Raw genomic sequence first — 27,626 nt, 5'->3', positions numbered from 1 at the left:
ATCCAAAGGATTGATCATAATTAACATGCAAAGCATAATGTACAGAGCTTCAGTTATAGCTATATTACAAAATTCAAAGCCGAACGCTGAATGCTGGATGCTCCCAACCAATGTGCGCTAAAGGACCCCGAAACACCTGAACAAATATAAGCAAAAAACAAGAAAAAGGACAAATTAAACAATGCTCTGCCTCCAGCGGTCGATAACAGCCCGCTGTCCCGGATTAATCGGCTGCTGTACGTTGTTGGGATGCATATTCGATGGCATTGCATAACTTAGGTTGCCGTTGCCCAAAATCGCGTCGCTGTAGAAAGTATTTGGGTGTGCCATTTGGTAGCCATATGGACCCGCCATACTGGCTGCTTGGTATTGTGAGAGCCCTGCTGATGTATTTGGCGGCCCTGGCGGAAACTGTTGCATGGACATTCGATTATCGAAAGACCGCTGGTGATTAAGCCCTTGGGGACCAGGGACCTCCTGCAGGAAAGACCGTTGACCAGCAGTAGACGGACGTGGTGCATGAAATATATCTGCCATACTCTTTCTATACCGGGGGATTTTTAGCCCTGAATTCCGCTTTTCAAGTCCCTCCTTTTTGAGGCGAGCTCGCCTTTCTGCTAGAGTTTCGTCCTCCTGAGAAGGTTCGTTCTGGTTGCCCTTGTTTTCATCCTCCTTCAGGTGGTCGAATTCTGCTAATAACTCAGTGGTGAAGTCGGTATCAGCTTTGGATACGTTGCGTTCATGGCCCTTAAGTCGTCGTAACCGCTGACCGAGAGTTTCCCCCTCTTCGCCACTATCATCTTCTTGGTTCAGAGCGAGCGCACTTTGGGCGGTCTGCGAGTATATAGTCATAGGACGCCGGTCGGGAATTTGAGGTAGTGGCTCGCCTCGTAATCGCGCGCGCCGCCTGCTCAGCGGCTCACCTTCTTCCATTTCTTTCTTTTCCATAAGTCCCAACGGTCGTGCCTCGTCGGCGGCCTGGGATTTGCCGGGGAAAAGCATGCCAAGAGGGACATCTTCGTCCTCGTCTTCATCGTTATGATGAGCAGCCTCCGGAGTTTCCCAAGCGAGGGCAATACGTTTCTGCCGTCTATGCTCGCTCTGTTTAGCCGCCACGGCATCAAGCTCGAGAAGGGTAGACTGCATGCCGACCACGTTCGCTGCAGTTCGGCGCCTCTGTTTGAGATCATGTTTTCGTTTCTCTAATTCCGCAAGTAAGGTAGCTGGCTGCCCTACAAATTGAAGTTGCTCGTCATTGTCGCCGTCAGTGTCTCCTTCGCTGCTCTCCGAACTTTCCTCGGAATTCTCTGAGCTATCAGAGTCTGACTCGCTGTTGTGTCTGCGTAGGGAGCTACACTCATGTGGCTCTGCGGCTTCCGCCTCTGTGCTGGGATATAAATTGTGTGCTACGGGTGAACCTGACCGCAAATCCGATCCCGAGGATTGATGCACCAAATCAAGGGCACTCTTACGCCTCAGTTTATTTCGTTCTCTGGGTGGGTCTTTAGGCACGTTTTTAGGGACTTTTCCATGCTTTGCGCTGCTATACATTTCTGGGCGCAAAGGTCCCGCGAAAGGATGGTCCGTAAACGCGGTGACAGGAGCTGTTGTCGATGCATCAAGAATGCTATCAAGAGTTGCAACGGCAGAGGTCTGAGTATGATCGATGTCAAGTGATGCACTAGGGGCCTCAAAGAAGACGCTGGCACGAAGATGTGGGGGTAAATCGGATAACTGTTTAGTCTGTCTGCGGTCGTTCCCCGCGGTCGGGCCTTGCTCGGACAGCCATGGAGCCGATTTCCTGTTATCAGGCGCAACCGCATTGAGGAGTTGCGTGCGTCGTTTCTCTCGTTCTGTTTGATCTGGACGCTGGGAAAGCTTAGGTGGTAGGTTAAGCATCATCGGTACAGGTGCTGGGTAAAACACCATATCCTTCCCTCCTTGTGGCTGCTTGTTCGACTCCGCCCCAGCGGCGTGAGGGGGTCTGGTCAATGATAACTGGCGTGCAAGTTCCAAGCCCTTATCAAGAGGAACGTAATGGACACCGTCAAAGTCATTGAACAAAACCCTGGCTTGACGGTATGTATCACCTGATGCAGCTGAAGAGGGCCGTTCCATCTGCGTCTGGCTCACTTCTGCTTGGTATTGCGCGTTCTGGTTGATACCGATCGCGGTCAAAGGGGCCGGGTCAGGGAGCGGAGGAAGGTAAGAGTGAGCGAGGGATTGAGCTGTTCGGTTTTCAAGGAATTCCTCCAGGGCATGTTGTTCTGAGAGTTGAGCAAGACGAGTCCCCGATTGCATAGAGTCGCGATGAGAGAGTCCATCCTGAGAAGTATAAATGGAGGCCGACCCAGCACTTGAGCGCCTTCTTTGTTCGAGATCCATCCTGCGAATCTCGCTCCCGATATCTGCGGAGCTCAAGCTTAAACGTTCGGCTGTTTTCTCCAACCTCTCCACGTTCTGGAGATATGCTCCTTGCAGTGACTGAAGTCCGGGGGTCGGATGACTGAGAGGAACAGAGTGTTCGGTAGTCGGTGTTCGTAGCTCCGCGCGGTCCTCGGTCGGGGGTGTATTAGGTGCATGAGGGCGAAGGGGACTAACGTCGGGGCTACAGGGACTATTGAAGTCTGGCCCTGTTGCAGGATCGGCTACAACCTCGTAATCATCGTCCTCCACCACATCGTAACTTGGAGCTCTCATCGAGCGAATCATGGAGCCGAGGGATTGAACGTTGCTTTCGGCTTCAGCAGGCTGCATATGGCTCGTGCCATCGATGTGATCCGTGTTTTGCTCGAAAAAGGCAGAATGGGCATGCGCTTGCGGCGACGGACGCCCGGAATCGTCAGAGTCGGAGGGCAGGTCATGGTCGGCTTGGGACACGGCGTTGTAAGCCATTTTTGAAAGACGTTGGGGGCACAGGTGAGCAAGCTGCGGCCATCCAAGACGAATCAAATCTGTTGTCGTGTGACCGGATTTCGCAGCAGGGGCAAACCCATGCAATCAAGGGAAAGAAATAAACGGCGATGATCAAAGCCCGCCTGACAGATAAGGCGCCCACAGATACGGGCTAGCCTTGGTGCTGTCAATGGAGGGTTGGGGGAAAATGGAAGGCGAACGAGGGACAAGAAGGGGGAAGGAAAAGATCAGATGCCTCAGTTGAGGGCACGATAGAGCATCTATAATAAAAACTCCATTATCGGTCTAGGGAATACTCTGTCCTTGGAAGAGTGTTCAAAAACCTGGAAGAATCAAGTCGACGGGCTAATGCTATCGACCGTTGCAGGTGGTGGTGGGCCGTGGTCTTAGCCGGTTCCAGATCGACTGGCAAGGGAAGAAGACGGATTTCTAATTTTACCACTTGAGGGGCAAACTCCTTCCAGTGTTCCAGCTTCTCTCCAAGACCGATAACCCGACTTGTCTCGGCTCTGAATGGACGGGGAGAATCATCCGCCTCATTCACTTGTGATTGATCGTTGATAGGCACTGCTTACTACTGCTACTGTCGGGCGAAGCACACAAAATGCTGGACAACTTTCGAGCTTAGAGTCTGCACGTCGATCTTCAAGAGTACGAGAATCGAGATCCACGGCCATGATCCAGAACCCACGAACATACGACGATCACCGGCTAGAGCCTCGCGTAGAAGAAACGAAAACCATTGTCTATAGCGAGCTTTGGGTGTTGCGCGCACGAACTCCGATAGTCTGATTCGTCAGAATGAATGTGGCCGAAACCGCCAACTCAACAGCCCTCTTCTCCAGAGCTCTCAGGAGGCCGGATTCAGGAACCTGACCGGAAAATTGGAAACAGTGGGTGTGATGGACCAGTTTCCAAAATGCTCGGGGCCGAGCGCTCTGACCCGACATCTTGGCCTGGCCGACTCTCAGGCACAGTCACAGGTGTGTGTTGACATCGCTCCTGCTGCGAAATATTCCAAACCATTCCCCTTCCCTCTGCATAAAATAATATTTAATTTCCCTATCTAGTTTACTCCAATAAAAACAGTAATTCTGTACACACAAAATCGACCAAAGCTTTTGAGGGCGGCTTATGACGTGCTACCCCAATTCTCTTGATCTTCTGGATATTCTCGTCGCCTCGCCAAAAACCGAGTGACGGTCGCTGAATACCGAGTTGATCGGGCGCTGACTTAGTGAGGTCACAGCAGTCCTCAATGGATACTCTGCAAGCATCCAAAGTCCGACTCATGATACAAGCAGAACGACCTCACCTCCAGTCCATGGTAGAGATCTATCCCCTAGCGTGTCTTTTGCTTCGTCCACAGGACCTGAGAGCCTTGATATCTCGTCACTTCTTGCACTCCGGGATTTACCACCTCGTAGTACTCGCAAATGTCGTAGTCTGTTTCACGGAGCCTTAGTGCGTAGAATGCTAAGAATATATTCTTCGCTGTTTTTGGCCGTGTCCGAATTGGAAGCAGCAACAAGTTCTCCCGGCATATTGTCAATTAACCCGCGCCGTGGCTAAATAGTGATTGCATCCCACCTCAGCGTCAAAAATTACTACTAAGTAGTAGTATCTGGCAGGTATCTGATTTCTCAGTTTGAACTGAATAATAAAGGTTTGTAAATATGCAATGTGATTGGCTGAGAGAGTTAGTACAGCAGAATCACGTGATACCGCGTTATGTGGGACGCGATCTGGAGGCACCGTCACCAGTGAACTTTCCATTTCTTGAACTGCAGTCTACTCTTCTCAAAGGGCCAACATGTCTTACTATGACATTGATTCAATCTTGACTGATGCTCAAGTAAGGCTAGAACCTACGCACTACCCGTCAACTTACTGCGTACTAAATCTAAGCTTCTATCCAGAAATTGCCATGCACTTTTGAGCTTGATGTTCCAGGGCTTGGCATTTTAGAAGGCAACCCGGGAGAGAATGTAAGTTCACTGTCGATGCACAAGTAGGAACAGTTATGGCTGATTATGGATGGACAGATTAAAGCGGGGACCCGGATTGATCTACCATTATGGCTGGGTGAGATGCTTTCTATCGGGTAATTGCCTTCCACCCCGCGTTAGCAAACAAGCGAATACTCGACTTGTCAAGATGGTCATGTCTGATTTTTGGAAGTGCGCGACTAGGGACTTCCCGACTGGTTACGCTTGATATACCGTCTGCGCTCTCAGAGCGAGTAACGAATGCTTTGAAGGCGGACCCAAGAACCGTCGACCTACGCTCGTTGGCACCGAATTATTACCGCCTGAGTGAACGAGTCTTAGAGCTTTTCGAAGAGGAGGAGATGGTTGATATTTTGAGCACTGTACGTGGCACTTGTTTCCCGCAGCGCAGATACTTTGACGGGGATATCTCGGCTAATTTTCATTGAACAGACATTCAAAAAGCGCGCTGCTGAGATTGCTGATCATGCACATAACCCGAAAGGTGCTCTTGGGGATGGTGTGGAGTTCTTACAGGGCTTGGATGAGACAGAACGACGGTGTATGTCTCATATTTGATTTTCTAATTTATTATTGGAGATTCGCTGACCACGAATTAGTATTCCGTGTCGCTCACGATAGTGCCAAAGAGACGCGCATTTGGGCGGGAGAGGCCAAAAAGAGATGAAGGACAAGATTTCAATGAGTGAATCTTAAGAAAGAGTTGAGTTCTGCTCGATCAGCCATGAGAAACGACTGCATGAAAAGACAGAATGTTGCTGCATGATAATATTGGTGTTACAATACTAGGAAGATACAATCTGATTAATATGCCATGTCCAAGCTCCCCATTAGGAAAATTTGCCAATGGAGAATCTGGCCAGGAGTTCGGACAGCTAACGCTCGACCGGGTGGGCAATCAACATCAGCTCAATTTTAGACAGGATTGAAAACTTGATGTCAGCTGGGAATGCAGCATGCTGGGGCCGGTCCAATCAGGGTAGAGTTCAGACAAACAACTCGCATCCAAATGAACAAAGAACATCGGGAACCAACCTTGCATGAGAGACAGCATTTAATTTATCCATGATAGAACAGATCCAAATATAGGAAGGGTATATATAATAGAAGTACAAGAGTGGCGCTATTATTGAAATATAGGGTATGTCTTCACTGCGTGTGGTTGCGACGAGCGTAGGCGTGGAACTCTTACCCGTGCGGACGAAGGGGCTGTTTAGCACGAGCTGAACATGCATGGTTCATGGCCCATGGGTAGGACTGAGATCTCCAAATGGGCCGTTGCTGAACCATGGATGGCGCGGGGCTGAGGACCGGGGTTGAAAATTGGGAACGATCATATCAACAGAACCACAGGATCAACTTCACAGAGTCACAGGTAAATTGCAGTGAACTAGAGGACTCCAACCACCATAATTGCTGTCGGTTTTCCAGAGAGTGTCTGAAAAAAAAGCCGATATTGTGGGGAGGTCAGAAGGTGTGCTCTCTTTATCGGGTGGCAGGAAAGAAAAGACCCCAAGGGATGAGCGCACGAAAGTCCGACCAGGAACGCGCAATTCCGATTGGGCACGCTCGCCAAAAGGAACGAACAGCAGGACTGCCATCCCGGCCATCACGAACTAAGCGGAGGTACCTGACTTTAGCGGCTCCGCTAGCACTGGACGGCCTGGGCTCTAGTCTAGCCCCTGGGACGCTTCCCCTCTCCAAGTTGGTCTCGATCTATCGCACATTCTAGTCGCCGCTGGAATGGAGTTTCTGTGTGAACGGCGACCTGAAGATGGTGGAATGGGGCTGACAAGTCACGAGCAACACTTTGCATTCACAACCTTGCCCTGGTAACAACAACTGTGAATCTGGTGTTCATGCGCAGTGAGTGCATGCAGTGTGGGCATCAGGTTTCAAGTTTCAATTCCCTTTCCTCTTAGCCACCCACCAAGATCCATCGATCGACTAGTCACAAATTCACAACTGAACTTCCTCGTCATATTGCCTCCTCTTTAGTCTTTCCTTTCCCCTCACGACCCGGCTCTCAAAAAAAAGAGCCCTCATCGCAGCCCCTTCTGCATCTCTCCACGTCCACGAGGCAACCTTCTTCCATAGATCCTCCCCGCCACTCAAGGAGACTAATCAAACGGGCTGGCCCTTCTTTGAGATCCGTTTCCATTCAGAACCTCCTCGCATCATTCGCATCCTTGCGCGATCCTGTTATCTGGATTTTCGGTCCTTGCGTATGAGGGTTGCGGCAGTGGATACCTGTCCCTGTCGCATGGCTGCAGTCAAACAGCGATCGTGCATCTCGTCATTAATTCGTATCAGCTAGCTGTCGTCAGCGAAAATGGAAGGAAACGCACAACGGCGGCGCTCCGGCTCAGGACAAACTTCCACTCCGTCTTCCTTGCGGAACTGCTTATATCCTCCCTCGCCGGCCGCGACAGCTGAGAGCGGGAGCAAGTCTCTGAGACATAGTTCCAAATCAAAAAGTTTGTCCCTCCCTGGGGCGGCGAGGCTGCGACACCTATCCCTAGCTGAGAAAATCCACATAGAAACTAACTTAATTGACCTTCCTGCAGATAAATCGGAACCCCCCAGACCTCCTCCTGCATTTAACCGAGTCAAGGGCAAAATCAACATGGAAACCCCAACAAAAATGGGCAGTGGTGCGGACTTATATCTCCGGTGCAACGGTGAACGCAGTGTTGATTTGTCTACAGAGGTGCCGTGGCTTCAGGATACAAGCCCCACGAACAGGACCCCTCGGACGCCTCTCAGATCTAGATCTCGTGAGTTTCGCCCTGTAGTGACAGGCTGCGATGATGGTACCAAGGAGAGCAGAATGCTAATTTGAATGGAACTATGCAGACACACCAGACCCAAACGCTTCATTCGTGAACCCATCATCCGCCCTACTTCAGGATTTGCTAAAGGAACAACGTGCGAGCCGAGGAGCCCGGACAGGTGGGTTGGAGGAGCTGGAAAATAGTCCACAGCGTACGCCGGAGTGGTGCCAATCTCAATCTCGATCCAACTCGCAGGACGAGCTCGGTTCCGAGAAACAGAAAACCAGCAAGATGTTATCGAATGGCAGTGTTAGACGGCCCCCGGAAATGGGAGTGAGGGAAACGGACCAGGTTAGTGTCTTTGGAGCCGCTGGCGCTCCCCTGGATTGCCCAGCTAACAAATTTATAGTATATCTCGAAAATCAGCAAGCAGAATTTCGACTTGAAACTAGAAATTTTCTATCGTGTGCAGCAACTATCAACTTTAGAAAAGAAGTTGGAACGCATGGATGAACTGGAGGATGAGGTACAGGAGCTTAGGGCGGCTCAGGCAGATAACCAAAGGCTTTTGGAAACCAACGAACAACTACAGCAGGAGATCGACAAACGAGACCAGGCTGTTACTGAAGCTGTGGACTTGATATGTCAACTCGAGGCGAGAATGGAGGAGCTTGGTATGGACCTGGACGTTCCAAGACCTTCAGCGGCATATCCCCCCCATGGCGGTGACTCTGGCGTTGCTACACCCAGGAACGCCTCTACTGTCGACATTCCCGAAAGAACGTCCTCCAGGGGCGGCGTTAGACGGTCAGAACGTCGCCAATTCTCCGCGGGTTCCCGGGTACTTCAACGTGCGCCGTCTTTTCTACTCGAAGAAAGCAAGAGTACGGCGGCCCTACGCAGTCTTTATGTAGAGGTGGATGATGATCCTCCCCCTGAACCGGCTGTTATCACGAAATCTGAGAGTATGAACTCTATGGCTGAGACGACAGAACCGGAGTCGCCGAGGTTGAGTGCGTTGAGCGAGTGCAGCGAGCTGAATATCAACGACAGTCCGATCGTTGAAGATGGATTTGATAAAATTGATATTCCCGTACGCCGAAACGAGATCTGTGCTCAAGATGCGAACCTTTCCTCATCCACGATTGTCAAGTCCCCTCGCGATTTGGTCCGTATTGACAGATGGGACCCGATGGAAGTCGGTAATTCCTTCAACTGGAGCGGTACACAACAGAGGAATCGACGTTTATCGGACATTTTCAAAGAGCCTGAGACGTCGAGTCCCAATAGCTCATTCAACAGCTCCAGCAAATCCAAGATGGAGAGCATTTTCGGAAGCACGCGGCTTCCCCCAACACCTGACACTATGGTTACAGGATACCCAGGGTGGGCGGATAGCTCATCCAACAGTACTATTGCCGACAAGGGCCAGTCAGACCCAAGGCGATGCCTGCCTCGACCTCGCTCAGTAGGTGAACTGACAGCTAAACGGAGCTCAATCAGCAGTGAGCCCAGAGAAAGCATGGATACAAACATAAGCAAGGTTACGCTGCCACGGTCCAATCTCGACGAAAGGGAGGAAGATCCTGCAATCCTCCCCCTGAACAGCATTCAGGTTCCATACGGCTATCGTGAGAATCACGGAATCTTTCCCGGGGACTTCGATAGGGTCCTCGACCGAATGAACAAGGAGTATTACTCCCCATCAAGGCAAACCTCTCGCGACGGAATGGCCAGCCTGACAGCCGATGACTGGATCGAGGCGGGCCGTCCCGGCACCCAGAACCAAACAAGGCCTCTCCCAATTGACTCTCGAGCCATTAGAACACGTGCGCCCAGCCAATGCTCCTTCCTAGGTCGTCGACACAGTATTGATTCCGCAGTCCGGGAACCCACTCTACCCATCATCCAAACGCTCAATCCGCGCGCTTTGGAGGAGGATGGTGATGGTGAACCAGCACCTGAGACCGCGGGCCCCGAGCCCGAGCAGCGCCGTAGAATCAGCCTCTTCCCACAATTCTTCAGTCGCTCCGGCAACTCTCGTCGGCTTCAACCCTCTCCCATGCCTGAGCCCATTGATAAGGACGATGGTGCACCCTCTCCTGTTGTTCGTAAGACAAGAAATCAACCACCTAAGGGACCCCATCCATTATCCGGGCAAGCTCTCGACTTCAGCGCTTCCGGGCCAACATACGCCGAAGACGGCATGCCCCGTTCCTTCACGGAAGCAAACCTCAGCAGCTCCTACAACTCCGCCACAGCAAGCAGACCCTCGACCTCTAATGGCGGGAAAGACCACAAACGCCGGGGCTCACTCGGGTTATTCGGCTGGATGAAGGGCGCCAGCAAGAAGTCGGACGTGGCATCTCTTAACCCGCCATCATCTACAAAACCGGACCTTCCCATAACGCCAGCGACAACTTCCGCTGCAGCAAGCACTCGCATCTTTTCCCGCATCGCCACACACGACAACGTCACATTTGCACCAGATCAGGAGCTAGCCAAACCCGCCGCTGCCGAACCGGTAGTGGAAGAATTTGCAACTCGCACCAGACATCCAACTCGCTCAGAGGAGCCAGCCGACGAGCATGGCCGACGTCCGCGATACGTGGAGCGCCGGTCGAGACGGACTTAACGAACACTCACAATTGCTTATCTACTGTCTTGAATTCTGTTTCCTTTTTTTTCCTTCATCTACCAACCCTACCAATTTACGACAATATACGATCAACCTCCACGAGGATGATTAGGTACCACCGATCTACTTTTTGATCTTTGATCTATTTAATGAGCCACGATACCCAATGAGTACGAGTACAACCAAGTACATTCTGTTTTGTCTTATTATCAAATTCTCTTTGCTTTTGTTTGGCCTGAGCGGCGGATTGCTCGTCCACAATGCGTCTCCTTTGGATTTCGTTCTATTTCAGTTCATTCGGTTCCAACCTGCTTTCTTCTTCTTTTCTGTATAATAATCGGATGCATACTAAAGCACCAAAACCTTGATGGCGTTCAAAGGTTCCCAATCAGTTTCGCAGGTAGTTAGCATAAGTGTTCCTTTTATCTTCACACCTTCGCTCGGATGAGGGAGGAGATTTCACGATCAATCGAGCAAGTTCTTTTCTCTCACACAGTTTATATCAAAAAATCCATTCTTTTTCTCCAAACCTGCAACTAACCTATCAAAATTATTGAAAAAATTTCCTGTCCCGATAAACGCCAGATCCCTTCCTCCAATACCATATCTTACGCCATGGAAAACAAAGATAGATTGACATCCTGGACGCCGAAGGCAAGATACAGATCAGGTAGATCAATACCAATTATTACCCTCCTCTCCAAGTCTCTTCCCTGATGGATTCATAGAGATAATCCTCTGTCCTGGAATTGTATCATCTGTGAACGCCGACTCAAAGGTCCCCGATATTGCGCGCTTCCCCAGCACTTTAAAGGAGTTATACCCTTGTAACTTCCCGTTACAAGCCGCCCACTCCTTCGACAACCGCGGACTAGTCCCATCGCCGAGATCGCACCAGCGTGTAACGACAATAGCATGTTTAAATCGCGACGTTACGCCTGCTTCACGCTGCTCGGTGAGTTTGACTTCAATCAGGTATTCCGATGGACAGTCGGGGCAACGGCGCATGGGGCGGCAGTGGCTGCATAGAGTGGCGATAGCATTTGGGTCGTGCTTGTGGCTGTGGTACAAGTCCTTGGCACGGTGTTCGAGACCCTGGAGACCCTCTGTGCGGCGGGAAAGCGGGATGTGCGTGAGGGCGCATTTCGTGGCAGACATGAGGTCTCCGTCCTGCCAGTGGGCGCAAGCGGAGAAATAAGGCCAGTAGTCATCGCGAGAATAGAGAAGGAGTCGTTGCGAGGAGGGTGGGAGTCCTGGTTCGGCGAACGTGGACGACGTCACCCGCATGAGGAGGCGGCCGTGATGAACGATGAAGCGGGATTGGTGAGACCAGCCGTCGCGGCGCCATCGGCGACTAAGGGACGTGGGGTCCGAGAGACCGTAGATGGGAGATTTGAAGCGAATTGGCCGGGTAGCTAGCTGGACGAAGGCGAAGGGGATATTGCGGCCATGGGTAATACGGTGGCGCGGGGGAGGGCGGAGGTTGTTGCGGGCATTGGGGCAGTCGAAGAGGGGGTTCAGGACGTTCGCAGGTTGTAGAGTCTCGTGGCCTTCTTGGGTCCGACGGTGAAATTGGCCACAGGGGAAGCAGAGGAGATGGTGGGGGTAGAACTTGTCCTGGGAGACAAGGAAGTCCGCTCGGTCATCGGTATGCTCGGGCTGGCTTAGGGTGCGCCAGGGATACGGGCCGAGACGGTTATAGAGAGTCCTACTAGCGAAAGCGAGCTGGGCGGCGTCTGTGGGAGAGAGGTACTCGGAGATTAAAACCCATAGGTCTTCGGCCAGGCTGGCGATGAGGGGTTCGCCAGGTGGCCGGTTGTCGCGAACCAAGAGGGCATCCCCATCGCTGTCGGTGTCGAAATTCTGTATGCCTATGGCATGGATGACGGCCGTATGATCGCGCGCCTCGCCTAATTGGGTATCCTGCTGGGCGTGAACTTGGCGATATTTGATATTATGGGCTGCAAGAGGCGCCAACGAGGGAACTGGAGGGACATTGTCGTCTTTGGTCAAGGTGGTGGTGGTGGAGAGGTTGGTCGACGAGGCGCTAAAGCTCTTTTTGCGCAGCACTTGGCGGGATTTCTTGGGCCGGAGAGCTTGTGAGAAAAAGCTGCGGATGCCCTTCTTTTCTTCAGGCATGATTTGGCATTGAGATGAAAAAGAGCCACAATCCCCACGAGCGAGAAGAAAAGATGCAAAAGGCGAGACGGGTTGCGGCCAAAAAAGCTGCAGGAAGAACCGCGATGACGTGGAATCGCACCGCAACACGTACAATCAACAAGTCTGCCCCGAGAAACGTTAGACGCTTGTTAAATGCAGGATAATGTAGGAATGCAGCTTCTAGCGCCTAAATTTCATTTTATCGTTAACCAGAAGCGGCCGGCCTGGACCGTTGTTGACTCCGACGGTTCCGGATATCAGCCAATTCAACCACGGATAGACACCTATGACTAGGATCATGATATCAAGATTAAGGGCACATTTAAGCGTTTATTTGGTTTTTGTGTCATTTTCAAATCCTGATTCTCGGCAAATTTTTAAGGCTAGGCCATATGCCGGCAGCTATCTTGCTACAAGCGCATTATACATAGGAAAATTAATAGAGCGTATCAATATTCCGTACATTGGCAAATCTACATGTCAGATGGAGGCTTTTATATCCAATAAATCAACGACATGCGCACAGGGTTTACGAGAAACGCTTCTCCACGTTCTTCCAGTTGATCACATCCCAGATCGCCTTGAAGTATTCGGCCTTGCGGTTCTGGTATTGCAGGCTGCAGACAGGTTAGCGGAGACAACAATTCAAGGGAACGGTACAAACTTACTAGTAAGCGTGCTCCCAAGCATCAATACCAAGGAGAGGCTTGAATTGACCGACAACGGGGTCTTGGTTCTGTAATTCCAGGACAATTAATTTACTGCTTTCCAATACCTTCATGGAGAAGAGGGGGCTTACCGCGTAGGTCTTGATGGCGATGTTGCCGGTCTGCTTGTCCTGCACCAACCAGGCCCAGCCGCTTCCCTGGATACCTGCAAGGGCGGTGTTCATCTGGCCCTGGAAGTTCTCGAGGCTACCGAAGCTCTCGTTGATGGCCTTGGAGAGGGCACCAGAAGGAGGCTCACCACCGCCGGCGCTCTTCGGAGCCAGGTTTTCCCAGAAAAGGGTGTGGTTGATGTGACCACCACCGTGGAAGTTAATCAAAGGCTTGAGCGCAATCTGAGCGGAAATGTCGTTCTTAGCCTGAGCCTCCTGGAGCTGCTCGAGGGCAGTGTTGTAGCTGTTGACATAGGTCTGGTGGTGGTTCTTGTGGTGCAGCTCCATGATCTTGCCGGAGACAGCGGGCTCCAGAGCTCCATAGTCATCTAGTCATTGAAAAACAATCAATCAATGCGACCATAATGGGAAGGGTTGCAGCAGAAACCACGTACAGGCGAGATCGGGCAGAGTAGCTTTGCCGCGGGTGAAAGTCAAGGAGGACGCAGCCGAGGAAGAGCTGGCACGCAGACCAGTGCGCAGAGAGGTGCGGATGAGAGAAGCCATTTTTACAGTTTGTTCTTTAATAATATTACAGGAGAGAGGAGAGAAACTGTCAATTAGAGAAGATGGTGAATGAAAGAAAGAAGAGGGAGAGAAAGGTCGAGGAACCGGATGGGACGCAGACGTCATTCTATTTAGCTGCTCCCGTCATGCCCCGTCCGCCCGTCGGAACCGTATTTTACCGCCCCGAACTTTTCTGATCTAGAATCTAGAGTTCTAGGCATCTCGAAGCTTCAAGCAGCACGAGTGCACTGCTTCTTCGCCGTCGCATCTCTAACCGGCCCGCCTCGCTTCAGAGCCCCATCATGGACTCTCCGGCCCAGAAACGGAAATATGCCGACGTGAGCTCCGACGACGAATCCGACTCCCCTCCCCGCGCATCCTTTCGTTCTTTCAACCGTGCCGCATCGCGTTCTGAATCGCCTCCGACGGGCGGTTTCGGGCTAGGGATGGGTCATGGTCGTGGTCGAGGATTAGGAATGGGACAAAACAACCGGGGTCAAAATGCGACCAAGTCAGCGTCCAGTAATGGCCCCGCGGCGAACTCCTTCGGTGCTCGCATGCTGGCGAAGATGGGTCACGTTAAAGGCCAGGGTCTTGGATCGAGCGGGCAAGGTATCGTGAACCCCATCGAAGCCCAGGCGCGGCCCCAGGGGATTGGTCTGGGTGCAGTCCGTGAAAAGAGCAAAACGGCTCGTACTGAAGAAAAACGTGCCGCGGCCCTACGAGGCGAATCTCTCGAGGAAAGCTCAGACGAAGAATTCAAGAGAAAGAAAAAGAGGCAACAGAAGAAGGATGGAGGTCGTACAGAAAGTGAAGGCCGTTCTGCAGCGAAGAAAAAACCTCAGTTCCGTACCGCTCGCGAAATCGAAGCCGATATGGCAGGCCTGGAGGTGCCTAACGTGCTGAAGTCCCTGATCGATGCGACAGGCAAGGAACAGAAAGTCCTAACCTCTACGGCCGGGCTGATGGCGCCTCTCGAGTTTGTTAACACCGAACAAAGCGAAGCTTACAAGATAGAACGTCGAGCTCGCCAAGACCTAGAAGCCTTTGCTGATGAGTGGAAGGGCTTGACTGAGAGGAAGCAATACATCGAGCAGGACGAAGCTCAGATTGTGGACCACCTCGACACGAATCAGCGCCAGATAGACCAGTTGACGGCTTTAGTCGCCGCATTTGGAGCTCTCGATTCTATCCCCGAGGAGAGCAATGACAGCACGCAGGCGAAACTCGACCATGTGACCGACCAACTAGAGTCACTGGAAATTCAATATCGGTCGGAGATTGACGAATATCGGCTTTGGGAGACTGCGGTTGCTGCCATCCATCCCATTTTCCAAGAGGCTATGGAAGAATGGGAGCCTCTCAGAGCTCCAACTTTCCTCGTGTCCAATTTACGCCGACTTCAACCCCTTCTGTCCCGTAAATCCAATGGTGGACAATCTACACTACGCCAATCAACATCACCCTACGAAACCATGATATATACTCTCTGGCTCCCGCGCGTTCGGTCCGCTCTTCTCAACGACTGGGATGTTTTTAACCCTTCACCCGCTACCACACTCATCGTATCATGGAAAGAACTCCTCCCCTCTTTTGTCTATGCCAACGTCCTCGACCAGCTCGTGGTCCCTAAACTTACAAGCGGCCTCAAATCTTGGAGACCCAAGCGCTCGGCATTTTCCCCTTCCTCTCAATCCCAACAAAACTCTAAAGTTCCCTGGTGGCTCTTTACATGGCTTCAATATCTTGACGAACGACATACCAACCCGAAACAGGCAACAGGCCTCCTCTCCGATGCCAAGCGCAAATTCCGTACCGTTCTTGACACCTGGGATCTCGATGCTGGCCCGATTCGCGGTTTTGACCTGTGGCGCCATGCCCTGTCCTCCGAATTCGACACCTGCCTGCGTAACCACCTTCTTCCCCGCCTCGCCGCTCATCTCCGCAATGACTTTGACGTCAATCCTCAAGACCAAGACCTCACGGCATTCGAAAACATCCTGAAATGGAAGGAATGGTTCCAACCAAACGTTCTCGGCCTCCTTTTTGTAGCCGAGTTCTTCCCTAAATTCCACCAAATCCTCTACATCTGGCTCACCAATGACCCGAATTATGAAGAAGTCGCCGAGTGGTTCACATGGTGGCGGTCTCAATTCCCTCCAGAACTCAACGATCTTGCAATTGTTGACGAAGAATGGAACAAGGCTCTCCGCACCATGGACCTAGCGGCTCAACTAGGTGACCGTGCCGCAGCAGAATTACCCGCTCCGTCAACAGCATCTGCAAAGCCGACTGATCAAACCAAACCCACTGCGGCACAGCTACCACCGACCACCGCAGAGGAACCTCAGGCACCCCGCAAACAGAAGATTGTCGAGGAGGTTGCATTCAAAGACATCCTCGAATCCTGGTGTGCAGACGAAGGCCTCATCATGCTGCCGCTACGGGAAGCACATCCACAAAATGGCCAACCTCTATTCCGGATCACGGCCAGTGCAACAGGCAAGGGTGGCGTCGTGGCGTTCATCCAGGGTGATGTCGTTTGGGTCCAAAATAAGAAGGCGAAGGAGGTCTGGGAACCGATGGGACTGGAGGAACGGCTTGTGGAACGAGCGGAGAGTCGATGATATTTTTAATTTTCTTGGAGCATTTTTCACTTGTGTTGGCTTTGATATTTGTCGGCCATAGATACCTACTGCTACAACCTATATGATACACATGATACCAGATCGGCGGTATTCTGAGATACCCCGGCCATTCGCAAAACAGTGACATGTTCGCACCTTTTTTCCCCACTCGTACTTGACGCAGCTTCCCTTTCAAACTCTTACTTCATGAGAGAAAGAGCAAAGCACCTTGGTGCCTGTCGTATCTTGCTCATGACGGTTCGTGCTTTCCCAAGTACCTATTAACCATTGGTATCATAAAAGGAAGGCACGAATGGTTGCAGGAGGCTGTTCATCGCACCTTCCGCCTGTGCAGAATTATTTTGTAGCTTCCTTTCGAGCTACCGACCTACGAGGAAAGAGCAATCGGAGGGTGGTGATTGTCGTATCTGGTCTATGACAGGTCCCGCCTTTACTACAGGTCCGGACTATTTGTTATTATAGAGGGTAAAGAGCGATGACTACAGGCTAGCCGCCCGTTAGGGAAGCCCGTCGCTCCTTTCCATAAAATTAGGCCAAAGTAAACTTCTAACCAGCACCTAGGGAGCCACAAGACAACACAGATATAGATGTGAACATACCATTAAACCAATTAAAAAGAAGTAATGAGTGCCAAAGCAATGTCGTATGTATGTACATGCAATATTAAAAGCATACAACAAGTCAAAAACGCAAGAAGGGAATTATGTACTTGGCTGAAGGCGTAGCAAACATAACCGAGGTAGGGCAAAAAAACAAGACCGTCAATTCATGTCATTTGAATGCGCTGGAATCTCCACGCTCATCTTTTTCTTTCACAATAGGTAACAAAGCATAACGTCATTACGGCGGCATCATCTCATACCCTGTTGTTATACTTCTCGTTGAATGCATTGACAGCTGGAGAGAGTTATGTTAGCCAGCTGCCTTAGTCAGGCATGCTAGATATGGGCAATCACTTACCAATTGCGATCTGCCTATACAGCCAATTTCTCGCACTCTCGTCTTGCACAGGGATAAACGGTCCATTTGCGCCACCCTTGAGCATGATGCTCATACCGGTGCGCTCTTTAGAGATTGTTTGTATGTCCGTCAACCGGATGTCCCAGGAGGTCTCGAGCTTCTTGCTGCGCACAAGCATTATTCGATCATACGTCAACATAATAAGCATGTCACGCCCCGGAAGTTCAAGATGGGCGATGTAATCCTCGTTGAAGTACTTTCCGTCGTCGGCTGTCTTGAGCCAAAGCTGGCCGAGGGCTTCCCGCTGGGAGTATGGTCGAACAATACCGTCCATTCCAACGAAGCGAGTTAGGCGGACACGGTCAAGACCCTCTTGATCAAATACGGTTGTTGTGTTTCGTACACCTTCGGCCAGATCTACTTAATTGTTAGTGACTTGATTTTCCCTTTCCGAAAATAATGAGGTCAGAAAGACTTACTTGAAGCAAGATCAAACGCGCCAATAGCTGGCTTAGTAGCCAACCCGAGGAAACCCTTTCCTACTCCCTTGAAAAATCCTTGGATCCCTTCTTTCTCGGCACCATGAAGTGGATGGCGGGCAATACCCTCGATGCCACTTACGATGCTGTTTCCGAATGCTCTGCCACCTGCCGTAATGCCGTACAATGCATGCTTCGGCCGATTACGGGTCTTCGACATGCGTCGCTGGTCCTGGAATTCCTTGTCGAGAGTTGCAGCTGCCAGTCCCTTTGACATGCTACCTGTGAGCTTCGATATACTATCAGAGAACCCGAAAACGGTATTCTTCGCGAAACTCCCAAATCCTTTAGCAATGCCGTAGCCGAGATCTTGGGGCCGGTCGGTCATAACGAAACCTTGGTAGGGCTCATAGAAGATCGCGGCCACGCCAGAGCTAACGTTGTTGAACAAACCCACAGGATTGCCCAGGAAGTCCGCAGATCCGAGAACAACATGGATCTGGCGAATGAATTCCTGGGTGTAGTGTCTCTGAATGTTGCTAGCAAGAACAGGGAAAGAAACACGGGCATTCTCAATCATTAGAGCATTCAACTTGATAGGTGCATCGTTAACATTGCCCATTGACATCGTCATAACATCGACGACAAACATTAACGGATTGGAGGGCTGCAAAGTGTCCTCCACGTTCACGCGTTCGGTACGCATCAACGAGATGTCGAGTTGCATTGGTTGCAGATGCAGGAATTCAAAGTATACATCTTGTGCGGCACCTTCATGCTGCGGTTCCGGGATGTTCAGCTCTTCTTCGCAGAGCTTGTCTTCATGTTTCTCGGACCAAGCCGCGCCAGACACCTTTGTGAAATCGAGCATAGCAAAGATAAAGTCCTCGTCGAGTTCAACCGTCATCTGCTGGAGGAGCAATGTGGCATACTTTATGTAAAGTACACCATACGAATCATCCTTAACGCGGGTTATCATAGTATGAAAAATAGGATGGGCCTCCATTTCCTTGCCGGTCTTCGGCACAACACTGGGATACAATAGCATCGGGAAAATTCCGCCATATAGCTGATTGTCAATCTGGATCCATTTTATGGTGGTGTTCAGGGTCTGGTACGCCTTGGACTCTTTGAATTTGACCTCAATATCGCGGAATGTCATGTAGAGCAATTCCTTCATCTTTTGGTTAATCAATGAGATGCCAATACCTCCAAGATGAAGCTGTGCTTTGAAGTTGACATCCGAGTCGAATTCCTTCACTTCAAACCCAGTGCTGACGCTTGATTGCGAGGTCTGTGATTTCTGCTGTCGGTACATACTCTTCGACGCCTTGAAGTTCGACAAAACCAGGGTCTGTGTAGGGCCATCGGCGACAATGTTGATGTCAATGACCCTTTGGTACTCTCCGGGCTGGGTTGGGGGAATTCTCATGGGAATCAAGTTGCCAATCTCGGCTAGCCTGATGCGTCTCTCTTTGCCCTTGCACGTCAACACGAGGGATTTGTTCTTCGTCGCAGGATAATCCCAGGCGTATGGCATGATACTGCGGGGGGGTAGACGGTAGCGGATCGGTCGCCAGGTATTCGAGCGGTCTTCCTCGTCGTCTTCTAAGTTCGGATTTGCCTGATAAAACATGAAATCCACATCACTCTCATTGCGCATAGAGAAAGGCCAGTTCCGGTGCTCTAGGCTGAGGTGAACAAATAGGGTGGCATTTTCCATGATAACATCAATCTTAATCAGCCGTTGTCGTTGGTTTTGTCTAGCCAGCTTGACATGCACTGTTCCAATATCTGCGATATTGAACGGAGAAGACCATTGGTTGTTCACACCAGGGAAACAGAGGCAAAGCTGTTTCTCACCAGCCTGGCGTAGGAAATGAAGCGGTACCAGATTACCCCCCTTAATATTTGTGACATTCGAAGAGCCCGGTTCTCTGACCAGAATGTCCTCCTCGAGTTTGTTTTTCAACACGAAACGAGGCGCTATTGTGACAATCTTGGTCAACTTGTATTTGCCTTCACCTTCTGCGACTGACACTCCCGAGTGATACTCTGATCTGCCATCTCTATCAGGAAGGATAACTTCAAAGGTGCTCCCAATCGCCTCGAAACTCTGCGGCTTGCTCCAAGAAGATTCACCTATTCTTAACATCGACCGGTTTTTCTGATCCTCTGTCGGATAAGAGTACATATACGGAAGAGCGCGCCCTCTTTGTGTCGAATCGGCTTCAGCCATTAAACCCTGCCCCGCTGCCGAACGGGCTGATTGCAGGAAAGCCTTGCTCTGAACCTCCATTGTAAGTCCTGTCCTGTTCAGAATGAGGTACGGACTGTACACCGACACCCTGAATGCGCCTCCGCTGTCAGGTACATTGAAGAAATGCAGCTTCAATTTCAACTGGAGGCCTCGCGCATCCTTCAACGACAGGGTATGTTCCCTCCTGAAATCTTGCGCGTTTCCGTTGATGATAGAAAAGTCACTTTGTTTGAATACCGTGTCCTCGAGGTCGACGCTGAGCAGCAGTAGGTGGGCCAATTCCACGACATGGACCGGGCTAACACCACCCTTGCGCAAGAAATTCGTCCAATCCTTCCTGGTGTTCTTGTCATATATGCGATATTTGAAGTCGTAGGGTAGAAGATTTTGAATCTCTACAGGCGCAAAGATCCGAATCCGCATGTATGGATAAACCTTCGTAAGCGGATCCCTTGCATTGAAGGTAGCGTTGGTCTGGAAGTAAAATGGGGGAGCTTGCTGTCCACTTTCACTCAAGCATTTGATAGTGCGAGTTGGACGACGCATAAGATCTTTCCAGTACAATTGATCATGCGACCAATCGTACCCGAAGCCTTGATCAGGCCGTATGACTATGGAATGCATAAATGCGGCACCCACGGGAGCGGGCCGAGCGTCCCCAGGAAGGATCTTCTCAATCTTAAGGAGATGGCCATCCTGCGGGTTGAAGACACCGAGTTCCACGGGTATCTGTGAGTTGTTCTCAACAAGAAGTGGCGAGCGGATTGTGATGTACTTCACGTTGTCTGGGCCCAGTTTTACCTCGACTAGGAGCCGGTGGAGTACGGCGTCCTTTTTAGGTTTCAGATTGTACAACATCTCCCCTTCGCGGACAACGGGAATGCGAGCCACGCTATCAAAACCACTACCTTCCAGTTTGACACCGACAAGGCCGGCTTGACCTTCTGGTGCAAGTGTCTCACGCATAGATGTCGAGTCTTCGAACCGCCAAGGATATTCCTCGCCGTCAGCCAGCTTGGCAGCCGGTCCGTCTTCTCCTTCGGCAACATCAGCCCAGACGTGGAGGTCAAAACCAGTATGGTTGCGGATTCGATAAGGTGCATCGGCTCCTCTTGGTTTTGAGAGTACGTCTTCATCGGTAGAGAAAAACTTGAACGATTTGGAGGCCAAGTCTATTGTAGCAGATGTAACTGTAAGCTCCATTGTCTTGTGGGAATAGACGTCAATCGAGAAGACCTCTGGATGGACTTCCTTCGCCATGTGGAAACCCAGTTGCCAGGGCTCGATAAGGGGTTCCCAGGCCGACTTGGAGAAGTTGTACACGTTCAGGAATGTGTCGAAACTAGTATCCGCTGTGAGAGTCGACGACCAGTCGCGAGCATCGACGTTGAACTTCTTGACACTCCAGTCCAGCAGAGGTAGATCGTGAAGATCACCGATGAGGATAACCCTTACACCGTCAATCTGAGCCTTAAGTTCCTCTCGTTTTAGGATTATGGAGCGCTGATGTACGGGTTTGCGGTCAATGGTATCCACGGCACCGCTAGGCTGCCAGTGAGGTTTCCTTGCGGGTGCCGCCGACGTTTGTTTACCAACCGATGACTTCCTTCTCGAATTCGAGCTTGATGTGCCTCTATTGTCTGATATTGCTTTAACTTCGTCTGTTTCGGCAGGAAGATCTCTTTCAGCCCGCATTTCAGAGGCCTTGTTGACGATCTGTATCGCCATCAAGATATCGCGAAGCGAAAGGCGTAGGACAAGAGGTTCAACGTGGATATCAATGGAAGTTAACGACGCGCCTCTGTCCTGTGAGCGGCTGTCCATCGATAATTCAAGGGTAAAATCATCAAGAATCCGAAGTCTACTCGTCTCAAACTTGTCCATGCGGCAAAGGAACATGCCCACTTTGTCTACATGCAGAGTTGAAACATTCTGCTGCGAGAAAAGGACCTCCTTCGCGCCAAGGACTATCGCCTCAGTATGGGGGATAGCTGGATTGGCGATAGTAATAATTTGGGCGTCGACAAGACTCACTCTGAATGAGACAGTCGTCTGGCCGGGTGCAGCTGGTGTCGACTCCTCTTCTGGCGACGGAGAAAGTAGGGATGCGTTCGTACTCTCTGCCATGCTAGATCTGGGCTCGTCTTCTTCAGGAGATTCTTCGACTTCTTCCTCCTCCGGCTCTTTTGCTGCAAAGACCGAGTTCGCAAAAGATTGAAGGGCTGACAGATAGTCCAGCGCCAATATAATTCGCGGGCTGTCGATGGTTAACATGGCGATGAGGTGCTTGTCGGGGCCTGGTGATATAGAGACGCTGGCCATGAATTGCTGCTTCACGTCATTGTTGATCAGCGACATGATCTTTCTGAATTTGTTTGTTTCCTGTTTCCGGCTATCACGGATTGAAAACGAATGGATCAAAAGCTCCGACTCCAATGAGCCGTCTGTTAGCATCCGTAATTTGACTCGCGTGTCATTGAGCGAAAACTTGGATAGACTGGAATCATCGAGGCTACCAATGGGCGCGTCATCTTTTCCAAGGATAAGTTCGAGGCCAACGCTATCAGCCTTGAAGATCATGTCAAGTCGCACCCATGTATCCTGTTCACCAACGGAATCCGCAGGTGTTACGTCTTGCTGGCCTGTGCTTTGGACGGCACTAGATTGCGCCTCTCTTCCAGTCTCGGTGAGAGATGGAAGTGCTTCCATTGCCTCCAACTCCTGCTGCTCAGAGTCAGTCACAAAGGCATTCGGTGCTGTCTTGGAGATATCAAGAAGGAATTTAAGTTGCTTCTGTGAGACCCTGAGGTTAATAGGTGACATTGTTCCTTCAATTTCCATGTCAGGGCGCGGGTTGTCCGGCTGATGCTCAAGATAGCATATGCTAAAGTCAAGGTTGACCTTTTGAATCATCTCAAGCTCTTCCACTGCGCCGCCCGCATAATGGAACTTGGATGTCAGGCGAATATTGCGAATTCCAGAGGATATCAGATTCACCGCGGGGCTGTCTGCATCCTCCTCAAGAGGTACGAAAGTGTTTTTGGCGTATATCTCACCAAGATGAGCCGTCACAGTATCATAAGGACGGTCCTCGCCCATGGCCCCAGGGAATACCAAAATCGGCGTCATAACCACAACATCGAAGCGCATCCTAGATGCATTCTCCTGAAGCTGATTAGCTTGGTTGGCTGCGGCTCGTCGGGCAGCGTTGAAGATAGCTTGCATCTTGCCAAATTTGACTAAGAAGTTGATAATCTTCCGATATGGTTCTTCGAGGAAATTGATCTTAATCGAGCCCGATCTTAAGAAGACCTCCGAGTCATATCCTGGATAATTAGGTCCCTCGGGATCGAACGTCTCATATTTGAAGTCGGCAAAATTGTCGCCCTCGATAGTCAGGAGCCTTCGTAGATCTGAGCTTTCTCGCGCACCAGTATTGACATCATCTATCAAGGTCAAGCTCCCAATACGAGACTGTATGAGCATGGACCGACCAACAAGGAAAATCCCTACATCGGCTGTATTAAGACTAAGAGTGGCAAGCCTAACCCCGTCGTTGTTTAGGATTAATGCTATACTCTTCATATCCGCCTTGATGCGGATCTTCCCTGCTTGCTGTGATTCCTGCCCGGCAGCGTTAGTATCCTCAATGGCCTGTTGTGTCTGGGCTTCTTGATTCTCTGGTTGCTGTGGATTCGTAAACGTCAGAAGGATGAAGTCAAGTAGCGTCAGGAGGGTTTTTCTGGTAACGACAAGGTTGATGGTGGAGACAGAGACATCGAGATTCATTGCCACACCCTCATATGTTGAGTGAAATTCGGGAGACTCGGGCTTCACTTTAACAAACTTGAGATAGAAAAGGTCCTTGTTGTCATCTGCATCGAAGCCTGTCGATGAGATAATCTTCTTAAACTCTGGGACTGGGTTTTCCTCTATATAGTCGTCCACACTGAGAGACTTCAGAATCACTTCAGCCACCATGTCAAAAGGCCGCATGTAGAAGTCTAGCGCAAATCCTTCAGCAACGAGTTGAGCCAACAGCTGTTCGCGTAGGGGATCGGTTGAATCAGAGCGGAACAAGGAACCACGGAGGCGACCGACGGTAAACTTGAACTCGAAATCTCGGCGATGAATGTCAGGCATCTTGTCCACACTTTTACTCATTTCGTCGTTGTCTTCGGCGTCCGATTCGTCGTCAACAACAGGAAGTTCTCTCAGGCCAATAGGATTGAAGGAAGATGACCTAGCACGATTGCTACTCATCGCCGTTTCTTGTGTATCATTGGCGGGTTTTGTCTGTTGCGCTTCATCATCAAATCGCGGAATGGCGATATCTATAAGCTTCATTAAACCTTTGTATTTCGTGTCCGACATTGATGCGTGGAGCTCAGGGAGGTGACCTGATATGCGCGTTCGAGTAAGCTCGGTGAGCTTTGGAACAATGCACATTTCCAAGACAAAATCGACATTGATGCGATCGATTATATGTAAATTCTTCGACTCAACATTGGGACCAAGCTGAGACTTGGCGGCTTCGATGCCAGGACCTATGACGACCTGAGTAGAGTCTAGCTTTATCAGGAACCTATCATAAAGCAAATGCTCCAACTCTTTATAATCGCCCGTGTCATATTGCCGCTTTTGCTTTGCCTGAATGTCTCTCATAGTCTGTCTGTCGACCAATTCACTGTTGACACTAGCGTGACCAGCGTCGAGAATCAAGCACAGCGAGCTTTCGTGAGTGATGCTTTCCGGTACAATAATTAAAGGCGCATGGATATCGAACTGCGCATCGACCTTCTTATGCTCCTGCAGAGCAAACTCCAAGCCTGCGCGGGTTTGCTGCCGGATTCCTGCCACAGTGGCACCGGCAGAGTCAAGGATAGCACCTATGGATTCCATGTGTCGGTCAGGTGGCTTGAAGAATCTCGCGATTTCCACAATAAATTTAGGGTTGTATATGACCTCGATACTCTTCAGCTTAACCTTAACAACGGAGTCGGCGTCGCTCTCGAGAGGATTCTTTTCAAGTTGCAGATGGAACAGGCTATCTTCATCTTCAATGTCTTCAGCTTCCTCCTCTTTGTCGAATTCTCCACTGCTAGATATCCGCGACAGGCGGTTCTTCGGTTCTGGCAGGGAGTCCTTGACTTTGACAATCTGCGGGTATAAGCTGCCCTCGGTTGTCCCATCGTAGACTCTCAAACCCCCAAGGTCAAGGTCCACAAAAAAAGAATCTGGGCGCTGCATTGCTTTGGCACGGAAGTTGTCAAACACAAACTTCATGACTTCATTTCCATCTCCATGAGGACTGCGTACTAGTGTCAAACTTCCAGCTTTAAGGCCAGCATTGACTTGAAGCTTAACCCATTCCCTGGGCACGTCGACGCTTTCTGTGATGGTTTTCTTTTCATCCCAGTCGATGGCGCTGTATAGCTCTTGCCGTTGTTCTTCGGTCATGGCTACCTCCGCATCATCCTCTTTCTTAGAGCCCCATATCCACTCGGACCAAGTCTGCTGTCGAGCAGGCTTCACGCCTACGTTCTCTTTTCGTAATTGATTTCTCGCAAGTGAACGCCAGAATCGGATATCCTCGTAACTCAACTTTCTTTCCAGTCGGTTGAACTTTTCCATGTCCTCCGGTGGCAATGTTTCTTCGCGTTTCTTCTTTTTGAAAAGATCAATATACGCAATCCGGTCGTCTCTGCGCTCTTTCATGTAGTCCCAGGTCCACCGCCTGTTTCGGTCGTGAATCTTGCTTAGTACTGCTTCTCCAGCATACCTGAACCAGGCCCTTGGGTCATCCTTCGGTCGAGATTTTGGCTGAAGTTTCTTATACTCTTGTTGGCGGATGAAACAATGGAAGAGGTCAACAAGCATCAAACCGTCTCGATACTGCTCGTCGTCCAAAACGAACCCGATCTCATCAAAGAGGAGTCGTGCATTTACCGCCGGTCGTTCATGCTTTCCGGTCTTATCCATCTCCAAACCTGCACGTCCACTGACGGGCCGTAGAATAAACTGATTACCATCTTCGTTGTCAATACCGGATCTCAACCTTTCCAGTAGCTCCGCGTGAGGAATACCCTGCGCTTCTGCGCCCACGTCGGAACCCCGACCTGTTCCCAGGAGTTCCGCGTCCGTGTTCCAGTATACGGAAAGCGCCCCTAAGATGGCCAACTTGTGTGTTGTGCCGGACGTCGACTGTATAAATGTGGGTTTCCAATCCGAGTCAGTACTGACAGCACTCAACTCCTTCAGTGTAAACCCAACAGCGAAAGGGTGTCCTGGGGAAGCAAGCGAGTCCTCATAACGGATGTGCACATTTTTGATGGATATTTGGAGGTTGTCGATGACGGCGGTGACGAGACTCTGTGTAAAACTCTGGTTACGACGTTGTTCCTCCTGGCTCATCCCTTCTGAATTGCGCTCTCTGAGAATCTCTGCGCTGTCTATCTTGTCCATCTTGATTGCATTGGCGCGCCTTTCCTCTTCCTCTGGGTCGTAATCCACATCCTCCTTCGGCGCAGCAAGCAAGAATACATCTTCGATATCGACCTTGACAGGCTTTCCTCGTAGGTTCGACCAGGGTATCGACAGGGTAAGTTCACCGACATGGCCTTCGACCACATTGAGAGGGAGGCGCAGTTGATCGAGCGCCTCCCGCCGTAGCTCAAGGTTGCGGAGTTTCACATCTCCGGACCAAATGCCAATATTAAGCTGCTTAGCGTCGAAATTTTTGACGTATATACCCAGAAACCGGTTGAGCAGGTTAGCGACCAAGCCTTCCAACATAGTGGCGGGCTGCAGCCGTGTCCCAGGCCGGATAATTCACTTCAGGACGGCTACCACGAGCTAATCCACGGGGGAGAAGTTTATAAGACGAAATTTCGATCTGGTTGTATACAACGGTAGGTGTCAGTTTCAATTTGGCTTATCGACGGAAGAGGCCTAGTCAGGTCTAGACTGGAGAAGAGGGGTAACAGGGAAGATGGGGAATATGAAGAAATATACCTAGAAGCACATGGGTGAGGTCTAGTTGCACTCGCAAATGATTAGGGGAACCATTCACGCAGCCTGGGTACGCATGTACGCGGCTACCAAGGCGGCTTGACAAGGTGATGTTCCACCAGCCGCAGGTCGGACGCTAGAACGGACGAGAAGGGGATGACGTTGCTATTCAACCCGGGGTATCTAATTACCACATAAGAAGAGAAAATGACAGACGGAAATGAACAGAAAAAGTGAGGTAGATGTCAAATTGGTACTCCGCAGTGAAAATGCAATTGTTTTTTGAGAGCCCAAAGTATGGCGATGATGAATTGTTGGCTGTGCCTGGTAAACTCGTGACTGGTTGGACAAAAAGGGGTGCCAATGACGTCGGTGCTGCTTCACCCG

At 50.6% G+C, this 27,626-nt stretch overlaps 7 protein-coding genes across 7 annotated transcripts; 3 read left to right on the top strand and 4 right to left on the bottom strand.

The window, feature by feature from the left end:
• Positions 1-174: 174 nt before the first annotated feature.
• Positions 175-2,895, bottom strand: ASPSYDRAFT_88453 (uncharacterized protein; the record flags this gene model as incomplete). The annotated part of the gene is made up of 1 exon (XM_040852007.1): positions 175-2,895. The coding sequence occupies one exon, from the start codon at positions 2,893-2,895 to the stop codon at positions 175-177; it is 2,721 nt and encodes a 906-aa protein (XP_040703342.1).
• A 1,799-nt stretch (positions 2,896-4,694) lies between these two features.
• Positions 4,695-6,070, top strand: psf3 (DNA replication protein PSF3). Its single transcript, XM_040846754.1, has 6 exons — positions 4,695-4,771; positions 4,836-4,904; positions 4,962-5,020; positions 5,098-5,287; positions 5,358-5,466; positions 5,525-6,070. Exons 1-6 carry the CDS (start codon positions 4,730-4,732, stop codon positions 5,590-5,592), a joined length of 537 nt encoding a protein of 178 aa, XP_040703341.1. The 5' UTR covers positions 4,695-4,729; the 3' UTR covers positions 5,593-6,070.
• An 887-nt stretch (positions 6,071-6,957) lies between these two features.
• On the top strand, positions 6,958-10,673 carry ASPSYDRAFT_870778 (uncharacterized protein). The gene is made up of 5 exons (XM_040851775.1): positions 6,958-7,402; positions 7,493-7,579; positions 7,634-7,702; positions 7,782-8,050; positions 8,109-10,673. The coding sequence occupies exons 1-5, from the start codon at positions 7,258-7,260 to the stop codon at positions 10,332-10,334; spliced, it is 2,796 nt and encodes a 931-aa protein (XP_040703340.1). The 5' UTR covers positions 6,958-7,257; the 3' UTR covers positions 10,335-10,673.
• Positions 10,674-11,012: 339 nt separating this feature from the next.
• On the bottom strand, positions 11,013-12,476 carry ASPSYDRAFT_149581 (uncharacterized protein; the record flags this gene model as incomplete). The annotated part of the gene is made up of 1 exon (XM_040841924.1): positions 11,013-12,476. The coding sequence occupies one exon, from the start codon at positions 12,474-12,476 to the stop codon at positions 11,013-11,015; it is 1,464 nt and encodes a 487-aa protein (XP_040703339.1).
• A 544-nt stretch (positions 12,477-13,020) lies between these two features.
• Positions 13,021-13,981, bottom strand: sod2 (superoxide dismutase sodB). The gene is made up of 4 exons (XM_040846753.1): positions 13,770-13,981; positions 13,297-13,703; positions 13,166-13,233; positions 13,021-13,114 (listed from the first exon to the last, which is right to left on the bottom strand). Exons 1-4 carry the CDS (start codon positions 13,879-13,881, stop codon positions 13,027-13,029), a joined length of 675 nt encoding a protein of 224 aa, XP_040703338.1. The 5' UTR covers positions 13,882-13,981; the 3' UTR covers positions 13,021-13,026.
• A 45-nt stretch (positions 13,982-14,026) lies between these two features.
• Positions 14,027-16,646, top strand: ASPSYDRAFT_200165 (putative G-patch domain protein (TFIP11)). Its single transcript, XM_040843774.1, has one exon. It carries the CDS (start codon positions 14,184-14,186, stop codon positions 16,506-16,508), a length of 2,325 nt encoding a protein of 774 aa, XP_040703337.1. The 5' UTR covers positions 14,027-14,183; the 3' UTR covers positions 16,509-16,646.
• A 290-nt stretch (positions 16,647-16,936) lies between these two features.
• On the bottom strand, positions 16,937-27,261 carry ASPSYDRAFT_175413 (membrane morphogenesis protein VPS13). The gene is made up of 3 exons (XM_040843455.1): positions 17,969-27,261; positions 17,490-17,906; positions 16,937-17,426 (listed from the first exon to the last, which is right to left on the bottom strand). The coding sequence occupies exons 1-3, from the start codon at positions 27,021-27,023 to the stop codon at positions 17,386-17,388; spliced, it is 9,513 nt and encodes a 3,170-aa protein (XP_040703336.1). The 5' UTR covers positions 27,024-27,261; the 3' UTR covers positions 16,937-17,385.
• Between the last annotated feature and the right edge of the window lie 365 nt (positions 27,262-27,626).

Source organism: Aspergillus sydowii (assembly GCF_001890705.1).
Source record: "Aspergillus sydowii CBS 593.65 unplaced genomic scaffold ASPSYscaffold_4, whole genome shotgun sequence".
NCBI lineage: Eukaryota > Fungi > Ascomycota > Eurotiomycetes > Eurotiales > Aspergillaceae > Aspergillus > Aspergillus sydowii.
The sequence above is the reverse complement of the archived record's forward strand: the minus strand, read 5'-3'. Positions and strand labels throughout refer to the sequence as shown.

What these genes read in the sequence shown, in the direction of transcription:
- psf3 (XM_040846754.1), top strand. Translation starts at nt 4,730, where the DNA reads ATGTCTTACTATGACATTGATTCAATCTTGACTGATGCTCAA. An exon ending in AAGGCAACCCGGGAGAGAAT is followed by an intron (nt 4,905 to 4,961) that starts GTAAGTTCACTG and finishes ATGGATGGACAG; the next exon opens with ATTAAAGCGGGGACCCGGAT. An exon ending in TGGTTGATATTTTGAGCACT is followed by an intron (nt 5,288 to 5,357) that starts GTACGTGGCACT and finishes TTCATTGAACAG; the next exon opens with ACATTCAAAAAGCGCGCTGC.
- ASPSYDRAFT_870778 (XM_040851775.1), top strand. Translation starts at nt 7,258, where the DNA reads ATGGAAGGAAACGCACAACGGCGGCGCTCCGGCTCAGGACAAACTTCC. An exon ending in GCCTCTCAGATCTAGATCTC is followed by an intron (nt 7,703 to 7,781) that starts GTGAGTTTCGCC and finishes GGAACTATGCAG; the next exon opens with ACACACCAGACCCAAACGCT. An exon ending in GAGTGAGGGAAACGGACCAG is followed by an intron (nt 8,051 to 8,108) that starts GTTAGTGTCTTT and finishes ACAAATTTATAG; the next exon opens with TATATCTCGAAAATCAGCAA.
- sod2 (XM_040846753.1), bottom strand. Translation starts at nt 13,881, where the DNA reads ATGGCTTCTCTCATCCGCACCTCTCTGCGCACTGGTCTGCGTGCCAGC. An exon ending in TACTCTGCCCGATCTCGCCT is followed by an intron (nt 13,704 to 13,769) that starts GTACGTGGTTTC and finishes TTCAATGACTAG; the next exon opens with ATGACTATGGAGCTCTGGAG. An exon ending in GCTTGGGAGCACGCTTACTA is followed by an intron (nt 13,115 to 13,165) that starts GTAAGTTTGTAC and finishes ACCTGTCTGCAG; the next exon opens with CCTGCAATACCAGAACCGCA.
- ASPSYDRAFT_200165 (XM_040843774.1), top strand. Translation starts at nt 14,184, where the DNA reads ATGGACTCTCCGGCCCAGAAACGGAAATATGCCGACGTGAGCTCCGAC.
- ASPSYDRAFT_175413 (XM_040843455.1), bottom strand. Translation starts at nt 27,023, where the DNA reads ATGTTGGAAGGCTTGGTCGCTAACCTGCTCAACCGGTTTCTGGGTATA. An exon ending in CGCGTTTGATCTTGCTTCAA is followed by an intron (nt 17,907 to 17,968) that starts GTAAGTCTTTCT and finishes ACAATTAAGTAG; the next exon opens with ATCTGGCCGAAGGTGTACGA. An exon ending in GTATAGGCAGATCGCAATTG is followed by an intron (nt 17,427 to 17,489) that starts GTAAGTGATTGC and finishes AACTCTCTCCAG; the next exon opens with CTGTCAATGCATTCAACGAG.